This window comes from Palaemon carinicauda, chromosome 1 (genome assembly GCF_036898095.1).
Source record: "Palaemon carinicauda isolate YSFRI2023 chromosome 1, ASM3689809v2, whole genome shotgun sequence".
NCBI classification, from domain to species: domain Eukaryota; kingdom Metazoa; phylum Arthropoda; class Malacostraca; order Decapoda; family Palaemonidae; genus Palaemon; species Palaemon carinicauda.
Window position 1 is genome coordinate 116,699,125 of NC_090725.1, and position 16,580 is coordinate 116,715,704.

Sequence of the window (16,580 nt, forward strand, 5' to 3'; positions counted from 1 at the left end):
TATGTACGTACATATACATATATATACATATATATATAAATATATAATATACATATATATATACATATATAATATATAAATACATATATATACATATATAATATATAAATATATATATACATGTATATATATATACATATATAATATATAAATGCATATATATATATATATATATATATATATATATATATATATACATATATATAAAAAATAAATATATATATATATATATATATATATATATATATATGTATATATATATGTACATATGCATATATAAATATATATATAATTATATATATATATATATATAAATATATGTATATGTATATAAATTTGTATATAAATATAAATATATATATGTATATATATTATAAAGAATATATATATATATATATATATATATATACACGTATATATATTTGGTATATATGTATAAAGATGCATATAAATATGTATATAAACAAACATTTACATGCATTTATAAAGACACATACTTATATATATATATATATATATATATATATATATATATATATATATATATATATATATATATATATATATATATATATATATATATATGTATTGCATATGCATATTAGGATTTTACATAGGTGTGTATATACATCTATTTAAACATACATGTATATATGCATGATAATTGTGACCACTGGTATCAGTTATTATTTTTATTCTAGTCTACATTAACTAGAAAACTCTTCATAGTCTTAGGACAATAGAAAGAAACTAAACTTGGGCTGTATTTTGAGGCTGCTTTAACAAGGGAGTTTTATATATTTGACTCTTTCATTATTTGATTGTTTTTGTCTTTCTAAGGCTCTACCAGTAGCTTGCTTGATACTCGAGCTAGGCCTATGTCTTTTCTCGTTTCGTTATTATTAGACTTAAATAGCTCTATGTAGTCGTAACATTTAAACATTATTAAAGATATTACATATAGTTTTCTCACACACTACCACAAAATGTCATAAAAAATTAAAGAAAACTTTCTTACCGGCATGAAATGTGATGACACTCAATTTATCGTTCCCAGAAATATCAAGGTGCTTTAGCTTCTGTGGATGAAATATACCAACTATAGTTATCTTCACTTCATTAAAAAGATAAGAAATTAGTTAAATTTTCTCCATCACCAGATCTAGCCTAGGGAAATAAGTATTTCGTTGTATACTGCAAAAATAACCTTAAATAATCGAAATAAAAAAAAAAAATATTTTGATGTAGGAAAAATCTATTTTTGGGTACCCGATCGTCCTTGTTTTCGCGTTTACTCGTTTTATTGTGCAAGATTCATGTTAGCTATTAGTTTTCTAGCATTGCGAAGCTTTGGGCTCTATTTTGAGTTTGCATTTACATAGCATTTTTGTAATTTATGTTTTTGTGGGTGTGTGTCAGTTTCGGTTAGCCTAGCCTAGACGCAGTAACTTTTTAGTTAAAGACGGACTCGCCGATGTCGTTTTGGTCTATAGTTCCGGATTCGTTAACAGTGGTTTTTTACTTTGGGGAGGTTTTGCTCAGTTATACTAGTTTTTTGAGTCTTTTGATCCACTTGCTGGCGTTTTTTTCGGTATTTTGACCATTTAGGCTCTTGGCCATCGTGGTACAAGCATTCGAGAATTTTCAGAGCTAGGTATGGGCACTTTTTAGAGCTCCCCTTTGCGAAGGGTGAGCTCATTTATTTGAATATAAGTCGGTTCACTGGCTTTCTGTACTTTCTATACTTTCTTTTGACTTGTCGCATTCAGGCCTAGCCTATCCTTCAACGGCGTTTCATTGGTCCGCCATGCTACATTCGTTTGAGATTTCTCATGCTGGGTTCTGGCAGTTCTTTCGCGTTCCCCTTTGCGAAGGGTGAGCTCAAAATGTCGGTGCGCTGACTCTAGTGTTCTGCCGTTTCCTAGTCTCTGGGATTTTAAGATTGAATTGCATTTGATTTTGTTTTTACTTTTGTTTTTTGGCATACTACCCCATGTCGTTACCTTCCCCTGCGGTTGGTCTTCCCGATACTGACATCGACCTTAGATTTATTTATATGATGCTGTGTTTTTTGCAGTTGTTCTTTGAGAGGCCTAATCCCGTAGGGGTCCTGACCCTCCAGAGCCATTAGCATACCTCTCTATAAAGGAGTGAGTTGTTAGACTGACGGCTTGCCGGTACTTACGGCTTTGTCGTTTCCGACGGCATTCCTAATCTTAGGCATGTAATAGTGATATGTCGCTATTTACGGAGGTGTCGCCTATGACGTCACAGCCTCCTTATACGGCATTTCGTTTCTGTGGAAATTATTTCTGTTTGACCTTGCCGCTATACTTAGCAAAACTGTCGTTACTGGCGGCAGGTCTAGCCATTTAATAGGGGAATGGCTATATGCCTCTGCTTTGGGAAGAGCCTTGGGTGGTGACAGTGCCGTTACCTAGAGTTCTGTTATTACCGGCAACATTTGTACCTTTATTGCATACGTTTTTCCCTTCCTTTTGAGACCGCTTTCTATAAGGTGAGCGCTCTACTATCTGTCGATGAGTACAATTCCAGATTAACATAAAGACCTTACTTCTACTACTTGCGAGGTTTCTTTATGTATGCCGGCCATGGAGGTCTCTTTTACGAAAGGTCTTCCGTGGCTAGGCTTAGTAATAACCACTACGTTTGGTTAATTGTTTCTATCAATTTATCCAGTTCCCTTGGAGGGTGTGGATTGGATTTATGATTGGTAGCATACCCTAGTCGGACAATTCTCTCGAGACTGACCATATATACATATGATCAGAGCCCAAGTCCCATCACCACCCAAGCTAAGACCAGGGAGGGCCATGCAATGGCTACTGATGACTCAGCAAATGGACCTATAGGCAACATCCTAACACTCCATCCATATCACACAAGGAGGGTGGAGTTGCTGACACAAGAAACTATCGAGCTTGAGCGGGTCTCGAACTCCAGAAAGCAGAACTGTTTGCATTAGATGAGAGAGAGTTGGGAAATGAAAAAGGTAAAGGTAAAGGGTTAGGGTAGCCGATGTGGTAACGTCCCTGACTGGTGATCGGTAGACTGCTGTTCAAGTCCCGTTCAAATTTCCCTTGGTCGCTGCAACCTCCCCATCCTTGAGAGCTAAGGATTGGGTATTTGGAGGAGCCTATAGCTATATCTGCTGAGTCATCAGTAGCCATTACCTGGCAATCCTTGGTCCTAGCTTGGGTGGAGAGGGGCTTGGGTACTGATCATATGTATATATGTTCTGTCTGTAGGACATTGCCCTGCTTGCTAGGGCAATGTCACTGTCCCTTGCCTCTGCTATTCATGAGTGGCATTTAATCCTATAACACATGTGAAAGGATGGATAAAAATGTTTTGTGATTGTTAGGTGATGTGGAAATATTAGAGAACTAATTTATAAAGAAAAATGTTTGATGGGCTGGAGGAAAAGACCTAAAGACTATAGACTCGTGTAATTTGAGGAACCAGGACACACGTATAAACAAACATATGCTAACTGCTTAAGTCATGAGACGGAGACCTTTGGGAAGACCTAGGAAGTTTGAATAGATGCCGCATGGAAGATGTCGACAGGGAGAGAATTAAAATGGATAACGAATGGATTTAGCTCAAGATAAAGAGGGCTGTAGACGTCTTTCGAGAGCGGCTATGGTTCAATGAGTGGCCCAACTACCAATGAGTAGAGTAGTAGTAGAAGGAAGTGTTGGAGTGAGGGTGAAAATAATCTGAAGGTGAATGAGGTCTGTATAGTCAATGAAATTACTAATGTGGGAAACAAAAATCTTCAACAAAGAGGTTTTATATTTAACAAAAGGACAACAGGTTAGACGAGGCTAAAATAGCATTCTTTTCTTAGTATCAATATAATAAATATATTAAGGCAGAAACTCCTTTTACTATTTTTTTAAATGAGTTATCTCACTTATGCTCACCAACATATAAAATAAGCAAAAACAAACACTAATATTACCTTATTGGAATTGAAAATATCTGGATCACCGAGATAAGTTATTCCAGTAGAGTGCACGTTCAAATACTCCAGGTTTGACAAATTTTTCAGTAGGTATGGCAGATATTCATCTGAGAAGGAAAATTAAAATCACTGTGAGAGAGAGAGAGAGAGAGAGAGAGAGAGAGAGAGAGAGAGAGAGAGAGAGAGAGAGAGAGAGAGAGAGAGAGAGAGAGAGAGAGAGAGAGAGGGAGGGTCACAAGTGCAACCTGATATTGCTAAATCTCATGGTTGTGATTATTGGAGAGGTATATGACGATCCAATTATACAATTTGAAAAAGGATGGATCTTTGGAATAAGAATAAGTATGTGAAGAAGAGAAATTATTAGGTCAATTATTTTTAGGATCATTGTCATCTTGAATGTATCATTCACACCATTACTATATATATATATATATATATATATATATATATATATATATATATATATATATATATATACATATAATGTAAATTAAAAATAATAAATTAACTAATAAGTGTATGCAATTACCACAATTAACAAGGAAAACAAAATATCTTCATAATAATGTCATGCTTTTAATTTTTTTATCGACCAACCTTATGGCCTTTCTCATTTAAATTAAATGATTGATTTCAACCACCAAATTGAAAACATTCCCTCATCGGATGAACTGAACAGATGTTCATTTTTCACTAATGTTGGAGCCCCTGGGCTTATAGCATCCTGCTTTTCCAACTAAGGTTGTAGCTTAGCATTTAATAATAATAATAATAATAATAATAATAATAATGATAATTACATTACCACCAACTTACTTCAATGTTGAACCTTATCTAAAAGTGGTGTCTCTCCTTATTTATTCATTTTAGTTTCCCTCGTTATATCCTCAAACTGTCAACCCCCATAAGCATTCTAATATTCAAATTCTTTGCAGCTTCCTAAACTGCCTCTCCTCTATCCCCTATTCTAATAGAAGACACTTTAGATTTAGTAAGCGGTTCTTGTCTACGAGTGACTCCGAAATCAAACCGTTAAGATACTACAGCTAGAGAGTTTTACTGACCAGACAGTACTACATTGGATCCTTCTCTCTGGTTACGGTTCTTTCCCTTTGCCTACACGTACACCGAATAGTCTGGCCTATTCTTTAAAGATTCTCCTCTGTCCTCATACACCTGACATCACTGAGATTACTAAACAATTCTTATTCACCCAAGGGGTTAACTACTGCACTGCAATTGCTCAGTAGCTACTTTCCTCTTGGTAAGTGTAGAAGAGACTCTTCAGCTATAATAAGCACCTCCTCTAAGAGAAGGACACTCCAAAATCAAACCATTGTTCTCTATTCTTGGGTAGTGCCATAGCCTCTGTACCATGGTCTTCCACTATCTTGGGTAAGAGTTCTCTTGCTTGAGGGTACACTCGGGCACACTGCTCTGCCTAATTTGTCTTCCTCTTGTTTTTTTTTTAAAGTATTTATAGTTTATATAGGAATTATTTATTTTAATGTTTTTACTGTCCTTAAAATATTTGATTTTTCTTTGTTTCCTTTCCTCACTGGGCTATTTTCCCCGTTGGGGCCACTGGGCTTATAGCATTCTGCTTTTCCAATTAGGATTGTACCTTAGCAACCAATAATAATAATAATAATAATAATAATAATAATAATAATAATAATAATAATAATAATAATACTCTTGGATAGCACAGTTAGTTTCATTAATATCTGCACACTTCATCGGAAGCTAAGAAGACGTCTGACAGCTGTACATTGTATCATGTAACTGTGTGTTTAGCAAAAGAGAAACTGTTGGCAACATTGCCTGTAAAATAAAGTTGTTGATCTTATAAACGCCTGACCAAACGCATTTTTATGAACTTGACGAAGTGTTGTTAATCAAATTACAATATTTTTCTATACAGAACTTTGTAAAATAAATGCAAAAAGCTTTTCATCAGCATCTTTGTTTTACAGTTTATTTCTAAACAATTTCCCTTTCAATTGGTAATCTTGTCATACAGATAGAAATGAATTTACTGGGCAGGTAGAAAAAGAGAGGACAAAATCATTATGCATTTCATGAAAATATTGGTCCTTTGAAATAGAATTCTTTAAAGATTCCAGTCATTAAATACCAAGTTCATTCGTACAACTTCTGTGGATCCTGTTTTCAATGATTTTTTTTATACGACGATACATTCAATATTCGATGGGTTCAAGAGTTTGGTATACAAATCGATCAAGGGAAATATTTGTTGATCTGTTTTAAAGGACACTCATTAATGGCAGAGGCCGAGATGAGATCAGAAAAGGTCAGGCAATGGCTGCTAATGACTTGATAGGTAGACTTATAGGCTCCCTCCAAACCCGCATCTTTAGCTCACAGGGATCGTGAGGTTGCAGAAACTCCAAGAAACTATCGAGTTTGAACGGGACTTGAACCCCAGTCCGGCAGATCGCATTGCAGGGAAGTTTCCAATAGGCCACCATTGGATATTTGTATGTATGTATTACACATTTATTGTTTCCTCGTGATAGAGGAAATCTACCAATTCTGTTTATGATTGCAAAAAAAGTTAACTACCAAAAACCTTAAATAATTCATCCAATTATGTAAAGTTCACCTAATTATCTTAAAGCAGATATGAATATTCAAAGTCGAAAGAAACAAACAAGTTAAAAGGAGACACAACAAGTTATATACATGGACCAGAAAATACCCATGAAGAGGCCAATGGAACTGACATTCCAAAGGAACTGACATTTCTATAGACCCTATGTCAACTAGTTCTAAATCTGGCAACATGACCAGTGTTGAAAAATAAAACATTGAATATAAGTTATAAAGAAATGGTGTATATTTTCAGTAAAAATATACTATGGGTGAGGATAGAGCTCCAAGGAAGATATTCTTAGCTGAAGTTACTGGAAGAAGACTTGTAGGACGGCCAGGAAAAGTTAGGGAATCAGTTCCAACATGAATTTCAGAAGGTAGTTAACGAAATTGTTAGCAGTATCTGATCAGAAGAAATATGAATTACCCAAAATATGAAGTCTATTAGCTTTCATTGGAATGAGCTCTACAGTAGGGAATAAAACTAATGACCTACAGCCCACCAGCATAGACAACCTAATCAAATTTTCATTGTATCCCACCTGCCTTTTTACAGGGGAATATACTTTATTAAAGAATATTTCTATTGAAAAAAGATAGAAATACTATTTACTCATATGATTTAAAACCTTAGTAAGACTGAGTGTGTGCATCTTTAGTTCAGAAAGCAATATGAAAACTTTGTCATGATCATACATTTTCAAACCTATACTTCAAAATTTCACGTTACTTACCAAGAGTTTTAAGGGCACTGCCTCTCATGGAAAGATAGGTGAGGGACTCTAGTTTTCCTAGGTTAACAAGAGACTGAGCATCAAAGTCAGGATTACCGCTTAGATCCATCTTCTTTAAAGACTTCAGAAACTGTAAAATTAGAAAAAAATTGCAAATTGGTAGATAATATTGAAGCATGAAGACTATGCTATTCAACCATTGCTTCTGTTAGATTTTAGAAAATGTTTTAAAATACATAGTTTGTAAAACCAAAAAGTTACTTTTATCTCTTTCTAACAATAATTTCTTCTAAAAGGAAATATTACACCTATTCTAAAGAGGATTTTTTAAACCAATGAAAATAATTTTACACAAAAGTACAATTAATGATACTAAATGAAATCTGTTTTCCGGTGCTGGCCCTCAAATGTATTGAAATATAATACTCCCATATAACCGTGTTTAACTGAATGCTAGATGGTTGCGGATCAAATCATGATAACTTATCAATAACGATGTACATATTGATTTGTCTCTTCCAAGAAAAACAGATGAAGTTATGCTTTTAACATTAGATTTTCTTCTCACAAGATGGAATTCATAATTAAAGTACTAAGAGTAATAACCAGTTGGAATATGGTGAAAATATTACTTCTGGAATCATGTGCCTTCCAAGTGTTGTCTAGATGGATAAAATATGAACAGTTGAACTCTTGCTGTTCTCGTCTTTGATGTCATCAGGGGTCATTCCCACTCCCTGAGATGTTTGCCTGTCGGGCACTGCCTGGTCGTGTGGACCGACCTCAACATTTTTTTTTATTTCAACTATCTTCCATCACAGAAGTTGAATGCGACTGATGGATGGCAGGTAAAGTTCATATTATATTGAAAACCACACAATAACTAAATTTTAACATTTAGTGGAGATACCCTTATAATCTTAACATGATTAAGAATATAGAATGAAACTATACCTCATACTGGTATACATAAGTAGCAACCAAAACGAAAAATTACATAATGATATGATAGCTCGGCCATTTGGTCACCGTACACAAATAAAATTTTCTATGGCTATGTCGTGTGGCTTTAATTAACAGATATTGCATGAGAGTAGAGTTATGGTGGCCGACTTAGTAACGTCTCTGACCGGTAAATGCCAGACTGGGGTTAGAGTCCCGCTCAAACTCGTCAGTTCGTCAGTTCGCTGCAACCTCACCATCCTTGTGAGCTAAGGATGTGGGGTTTGGGAGAGCCTATAGGTCTATCTGCTGAGTCATCAGCAGCCATTGCCTGGCCCTCCTTGAGAGGGAGCTTGGGCGCTGATCATATGGTCAGTCACTAGGGCATTGTCCTACTCGACAGGGCAATGTCACTGTCCCTTGCCCTTGCCCTTCATGACCGGCCTTTGGACCTTTAAGCGAATAGTAGGTAAGATTCATTGAGGTATACTAGGAAGACTGGTAAATATTACTAGAATGAAAACTTATAAACCACCAATTAACTCTTTTGAGACTCTTATATATAAGATTCCAACATATATTAAAACATTTGTTGCTCGGTGGTAAGTGTGTTACTTGTGATCTCCAGAATATTTTTCTGACGGGGAGGAATTTACTTTAGTTTCTTATAGTTTTATAGTTTTTTATATAGCTTCCTTATAGTTTCTTATGTGTTGATTTCCATCATATTCTCTTGTGACATTGACAAGATGGGATAGTGTGTAAAACTCAACATACTGAGAATTGTGCAGCCTGCTTAGATAACTACTTGGGTACTGTAAGTGCTTAGTAAAAAGTAAAAATCTTATGCCAACTGTCATATAGGTTCGGTTAAATGCCTTTTTTTTTATATTAGCGGCATCTTCTTGATATTTTAGAGCAGTATTTAAAAACCCTCTGAAAACTTTCATAAATACCAAAATTTATTGATTAAAGCAACTTATTTTTGAACTTTTTCAATTTCCCTAACATTCGTGGTCTATTTCCGAACACCTTGGCATGGCTAAAGAGTTAATAAAGCAGGCCCTGCCGACATGTTTCTCTCTCAATCTCAAACTTATGAATGGAATGTATGTTTCATTAAACAGTACCTCTAGAAATGAAGGCAGTTATATTGGTTTATTCCTCACAGAAATATAAACCTATGCAGCTAGCCGCTTGTGACTATAGGTTCCATCAATCAAAATCCATCACCAAAATGCTACAATTGTCAATATAAAGGAATTTTAAGATCATTCATTAATGTTACGGTGCATATATTTTAAAGGGAACCTTTAAAGAGATCATCACTTACGATTTCAAAGATATTCTTAGCCCATCGTCTACCTTCTCTGTACTGTATTTTATGCAGCAAACAGTTGTGATGAAATTGCATTAGAGCATCCACAAAAACAATACAGCAATTTGCTTGTAACAGCTGACACAGTTGGAATGGTGTAAGACCAAAAGAATATATGTTAAAAGGTTAACCTACGATTCATTCCTTACCAAACAACGCTAACAGCGTCGTAGTAGTAACGTAATTTTCAGACCCCCCCCCTCTCTCTCTCTCTCTCTCTCTCTCTCTCTCTCTGTCGATCCATTCCCTATATCTCATTACCAATCTTTTTAAGGACCACATAATATCCTTTAATCATTTTATCCTTAATCACCTACAAACCAAAAGAAACTTGTCACTTACGGGCTGCATTCTTGCATGAGCCCCTGCTTGGCCACAAGGGCCAGACAACCTACAACAATAAAAACAAAAGGACCACATCTGTTTATATATCTGTGTGTCTCTGTACACATTGAAGTAAATTACAGTACGCTTAGCACACATATCATAAATTGAATGTATAAACTAATTTAGATATGTAAAGCCAAAAAGGTTATATTGTAGTACACTTCCCTTCACAGACTTAGAAGGAAAAAAAAACGACTGGGCGGGACTGCGTTCCTGACTCTAGCTAAGCCAAGGGCAAAGTGTTCGCATATCTACAAGGTATACCGAATGAATGATTTTAAGTTCTCTGGCATCCTGACATTGAAGGTTATTGACGACAAGGAATATTGAGGAATTTGAAAACGTTCATGAGTAAATTGCCCTGATCAATAAATTCTGGTACATCATTATATTGCCGAAAAGTAGCGGAGGGTCTAAATTTATAGCAATATTTATAAAAATGGGCTTGAAAGTTTTAGTATGTTTACTTATTTACCATCAAATTTATATTTACTTTTATAGAATCCATGGCGACTCAAGCATCAATATTCATACCTGGGTTTTTGACGAACTAATGAAGAAGGTTAAGTTTGCTTCACTTATATTAAGAGACTCCAGTTGAATTCGTCCAAGATGTTGTGGAAAATTAAAGACACCTCCAACGGACTCTATTTCAATTTCAAAATTATTATTGTCATCCTGAAAAAATAAGGCATTCGGTCAGATAAAAAAAAAGCAGAAACAAACTATACATCCTAACTTATGTATAAAATATATACTTTGAACTCTATAGCAATATTTATGACATAAGACAATTAATGTAACTTAGAGACAGCGTAATGGATCTAAAATTACTACAAACATTTGCATCTGTAAGAAATAAATAACACACCTGAATAGTATGTTTGTCGAATGCCAAAAAGTCCGGGCACCTCAGTATAGAGATTGAGGTATCTTTTGGTTCCTCAGAGCAGATCTTAGTGTCATTATTGATCACATTAACTTCCACTGTATCATTCAAGTCACTGCCACACACTGGTACTTGTTTCACTGGTACTTGTATCAGACACTGCCAGAACTGGTACTTGTATCATTCAAGTCACTGCCAGAACTGGTACTTGTATCATTCGAAACACTGCCAGAACTGGTACTTGTATCATTCAAGTCACTGCCAGAACTGGTACTTGTATCATTCAAGTCACTGCCAAAACTGGTACTTGTATCATTCGAGACACTGCCAGAACTGGTACTTGTATCATTCAAGTCACTGCCAAAACTGGTACTTGTATCATTCGAGACCTTGCCAGAACTGGTACTTGTATCATTCAAGTCTCTGCCAAAACTGGTACTTGTATCATTCGAGACACTGCCAGAACTGGTACTTGTATCATTCAAGTCACTGCCAAACTGGTACTTGTATCATTCGAGTCACTGCCAGAACTGGTACTTGTTTCATTTAAGTCACTGCCAGAACTGGTACTTGTATCATTCAAGTCACAGCCAAAACTGGTAATTGTATTATTCGAGTCACTGCCAAAACTGGTACTTGTATCATTCGAGACACTGCCAGAACTGGTACTTGTATCATTCGAGTCACTGCCAGAACTGGTACTTGTATCATTCGAGACAGTGCCAGAACTGGTACTTGTATCATTGAAGTCACTGCCAAAACTGGTACTTGTATCATTCAAGTCACTGCCAGAACTGGTACTTGTATCATTCAAGTCACTGCCAAAACTGGTACTTGTATCATTCGAGTCACTGCCAGAACTGGTACTTGTTTCATTTAAGTCACTGCCAGAACTGGTACTTGTATCATTCAAGTCACAGCCAAAACTGGTAATTGTATTATTCGAGTCACTGCCAAAACTGGTACTTGTATCATTCGAGACACTGCCAGAACTGGTACTTGTATCACTCGAGTCACTGCCAGAACTGGTACTTGTATCATTCGAGACAGTGCCAGAACTGGTACTTGTATCATTGAAGTCACTGCCAAAACTGGTACTTGTATCATTCAAGTCACTGCCAGAACTGGTACTTGTATCATTCAAGTCACTGCCAAAACTGGTACTTGTATCATTCAAGTCACTGCCAAAACTGGCACTTGTATCATTCAAGCCAGAACTGGTACTTGTATGATTCAAGTTACTGCCAAAACTGGCACTTGTATCATTCGAGTCACTGCCAGAACTGGTACTTGTATCATTCAAGTCACTGCCAAAACTAGCACTTGTATCATTCAAGTCACTGCCAGAACTGGTACTTGTATCATTCATGTCACTACCAAAACCTGGTACTTCCTTTACTGAAATATCTACTTCTGATAACACTCCATTTAAATCTGAGTCAGAACTTAAGACGTTTTTACCATGGCACGTAGCAATATTTCCTAGGCAGATTACAAAAAACATCGTCTTTAAATGTAGCTGCATTGTTACTGAGGTTATTCTGCTGATCCTAAAAAAAAGAAAAAAAAGTTAATGTGATAAAAGAATATGCAAATAGAAATCGAAGAACACTTAAAAAAGATCTACTCATTGTAAACACCCACAAAGAGATTACAAAACATAAAACAATAATGGTTATATCAATATTTTATGGGTTCCCAACCTAGGGTACATGTACCACTGGACCAGCGGTACATTTTTACTCTTCAGGAGGGTATATTGTATCAGAGAGAAGATCCAGTACTGCGCAATATATAAGGTAATCTGCAATGAGATTAAATAATGAAATTTTATCACATTATCAACTAAATTGTTTCTCTTTTTTATCCTCAATCTTATGGGGACACAGGAATCTATAAAATACTAAAGGGATACGAAAAATAAAAAAAAGTTGGGAGCCCTTACGATATGATAATAACACCAAATATAATACGTAAGATATGCAGAGCTTTCATATAATAAATGCGAAAGAAAACTATTGCAATCAATAAAAGGCAATCTTCTTCTTTGTCTGCATCTTTTCCCATTTTTATGTGGGGTCGATGTTTCTGACCAGCTTTCTCCATCTACCTCTGTCCCACACTTCGTCACCGGTTAATCCCTTTGATCGAAGGTCATACTTGATATAGTCCATCCACCTTCGCTTTGGTCTCCCTCTCGTTCTCATTCCCTGTACCTCCATTTACATCACTCTCCTCCCAAAATACTGTTCAACTCTTCTCATGACATGACCATACCACCTCTGTCTACTTTCTTGGATCTTATCTGATAGTTTTCTAACTCCTGTGGTACTCTTATTGGAAACGTCCCTGACTGATGCTCTGCTGGACGGGAGATCGAGTCCCGTTCAAACTCGATAGTTTCCTGTAGCGTCTGCAATCTCACCATCCTTGTGAGTTAAGGATGATGGGATTTAGGAGACCCTATAGGTCTACCCGCTGAGTCATCAACAGCCATTGCCTGGTCCTCCCCGGTCCTAGCTTAATGGAGAGGAGGCTTGGGCGCTGATCATATGGTTTGTGCCATAGCCTCTGTACCATGGTCTTCCACTGTCTTGGGTTAGAGTTCTCTTGCTTGAGGTTACGCTATCTTATTTCTCTTCCTCTTGTTTTCTTAAAGTTTTCATAGTTTATATGAGAGGTATTTATTTTAATGTCATCTTCATCATCTCCTCCTAAGCGTATTGACGCAATATTTTATTTTTCATTGTTTCCTTTTCTCTCAGGCCTATTTTCCCTGTTGGAGCCCTAGGGCTTATAGCATCTTGCTTTTCCAACTAGGTTTTTAGCTTAGCAATTAATAATAATAATAATAATAAAATAATAATAATAATAATAATATATGGTCAGTCTTTATGACATTGCCCTGCTAGGGTATTATCACTGTCCCTTCCATCTGCCATTCATGAGTAACTTTTAAACGATGATACATGAAGCAGCAAAAGACTCTAAATTGCAGTTTCTTTTTAATGATAATGAGTATGGTGTGATGCCTCACGTTTGTAATAACTGGAGAAAATATCAAGTATAGATGGAGTGCTTTCTCTCATTATTATTATTATTATTATTATTATTATTATTATTATTATTAAGCTACAACCCTAGTTGGAAAAGCAGAATGCTATAAGCCCAGGGGCTCCAACAGGGAAAATAGCCCAGTGAGGAAAGAAAACAAGGAAAAAATAGATATTTTAAGAATAATATCAAGTTAATATAACTATAAGAAATTTAACAAAATATGAGGAAGATAAATTAGATAGAAAGGGAAGTTTTCTGAGGGAAATGCAAGGAACCTCATCAGTAGACATTAGATAAATAAAACACTGAAGAACATTTAAAACTAGAGGGACACTCTAGCTTTTTAAAAAAACAGTTAATCCCGCAAGTCTCATCACTTTAAAATTAAAATTAAAATTGAGGTTAGGATGCTGTTCAAAAAAAAAAAAAAAAAAATATACACACAAACACGCAAATACGGAGTTAAACATGAACTCCTTCCAACTTCGTTGGTGGAGGTAATTATATAATCATTCTGAAGTATTTAGAACTTTTTGACAAAATGTGTCTTTAGCATGACTAATAAAACCATTTTTAATACGTAATGAGACAGTGAACATTCCACATCTATGACCCAAGTAGTTCCTTGGCGGATGTCTTCACCCGCCTGACATTAATGGCGCCCATAAGACGTCAGTGACTTTCCTTCGACCTTACAGCCTTTTAGGGAGGCATGTCCTTGGCGGTGCAAGGCATAGAAACTTTGGTCTCTCTCTCTCTCTCTCTCTCTCTCTCTCTCTCTCTCTCTCTCTCAAGTTTTTATAGTTTATATATGAAAGATCTAATTTAATGCTGTTACTGTTCTTTGTATATTTTGTTTTAATCGTTAATTACTACTCTTGTAGTTTTTCATGTCCTTGTATCCTTTCCTTAGTGGGTTATTTTTTCCTGTTGGAGTCTTTTGGCTTATATCATCTTGCTTTACCATTTAGGGTTATAGCTTAGCTTGTAATAATAATAATAATAATAATATCATTTTACCGAGAGAGAGAGAGAGAGTGAGAGAGAGAGAGAGAGAGAGAGAGAGAGAGAGAGAGAGAGAGAGAGAGAGAGAGAGAATAGTATTAGTTTAACGGTTGTTCATAGATGGATAGTGAAAGTGTTATTTTTATGTCTATAACTAAACGTTTGCTTTGTTTTCCAAATCCCAGAGAGAGAGAGAGAGAGAGAGAGAGAGAGAGAGAGAGAGAGAGAGAGAGCGAGAGAGAGAGAGAGAGAGCGAGAGAGAGAGAGTTATTAGACTTTTTTTTGTTATAACTAAACGTTTGACTTTGTTTTCCAAATCCCAGAGAGAGAGAGAGAGAGAGAGAGAGAGAGAGAGAGAGAGAGAGAATTATTAGACTTTTTTCTTGTTTATAACTAAACGTTTGACTTTGTTTTCCAAATCCCAGAGAGAGAGAGAGAGAGAGAGAGAGAGAGAGAGAGAGAGAGAGAGAGAGAGAGAGAGAGAGTTAATAGACTTTTTTCTGTTTATAACTAAACGTTTGATTTGTTTTCCAAATCCCAGAGAGAGAGAGAGAGAGAGAGAGAGAGAGAGAGAGAGAGAGAGAGAGAGAGAGAGAGAGAGAGTTATAGACTTTTTTCTGTTTATAACTAAACGATTGATTTGTTTTCCAAATCCCAGAGAGAGAGAGAGAGAGAGAGAGAGAGAGAGAGAGAGAGAGAGATAGAGAGAGAGAAATAGAGAGAGTAATTGGTTTAACGATTGTTCATAGATGGTGAAACTGTTAGTATAACTGAAGGTTTTTTTTTTTATTAAGTTAATCTTCGTTTCTTACCTCCGACAACGAAGTTGGAAGGAGGTTATGATGAATTTGGTGTGTTGGACATAATGAAAAATCATCTCTTAGCGAGAATTAAAGAGAGGCGTCGACCTTAGCTCCACACTGAGGCTAGAAGTTGCAACATGCAGTTTTAGGGGAAAACCCCTGATAGGATGCACCTTGCATGCAATGTGAGGTGAGATCATTTGTAACCGCTTAACGGTACATAGAAACACTGTACCGGAAGCCAGATTATGGTTCATTCTAAAAATTTATTAGAAAGAAACATCACAGAATCAAGTTCTATGTAAAGAAATATTTGATAATGACTCAAATATGGGATCTGCAATGGAAAGAGATTTGCAAATTTGATGAAATTTATTTTCTTCAACAGAACTGACTTTGGTAATACCTGGTTTCTCAATTAAGAATGATGTACAGTCGGACACAGGAGTCCCTGACATACCTTGCTCCAAAAAAGTGCACCATTCCACACCCTTACTTAGCAGTGAGTAACTATACTCAATTTTTTTTTAATGAGGGGCATTTTCACTGACTCGCAGCGGTGTCCTTTTAGCTCGGAAACATTTGCGGCTCTCTGATTGGTTAGAATTATCTTGTCTAACCAATCAACGATCAGGAAACTTTTCCGAGCTAAAAGGGCACCAATGCGAGTCGGTGCAGATCTGCCTCACTAAAAAGAATTGACTATAGATAGCAAGTGTAGGAATTGATGGCAAGAGGTGGTAGGCGGGACTAAACACAGGAACTCGCCGCGAAG

At 36.0% G+C, this 16,580-nt stretch overlaps 1 protein-coding gene across 1 annotated transcript in view; it reads right to left on the bottom strand.

Moving 5' to 3' along the window:
• The window catches only part of LOC137656122 (toll-like receptor 2), a 50,460-nt gene extending 38,314 nt beyond the window's left edge, over positions 1 to 12,146 (bottom strand). Inside the window, 8 exon segments of the mRNA XM_068390326.1 lie at positions 1,019 to 1,079; positions 3,989 to 4,098; positions 6,742 to 6,792; positions 7,345 to 7,474; positions 10,586 to 10,729; positions 10,923 to 11,086; positions 11,445 to 12,088; positions 12,136 to 12,146. Of these exon segments, the coding sequence (XP_068246427.1) occupies positions 1,019 to 1,079; positions 3,989 to 4,098; positions 6,742 to 6,792; positions 7,345 to 7,474; positions 10,586 to 10,729; positions 10,923 to 11,086; positions 11,445 to 12,088; positions 12,136 to 12,146 (1,315 nt within the window).
• Positions 12,147 to 16,580: the final 4,434 nt, after the last annotated feature.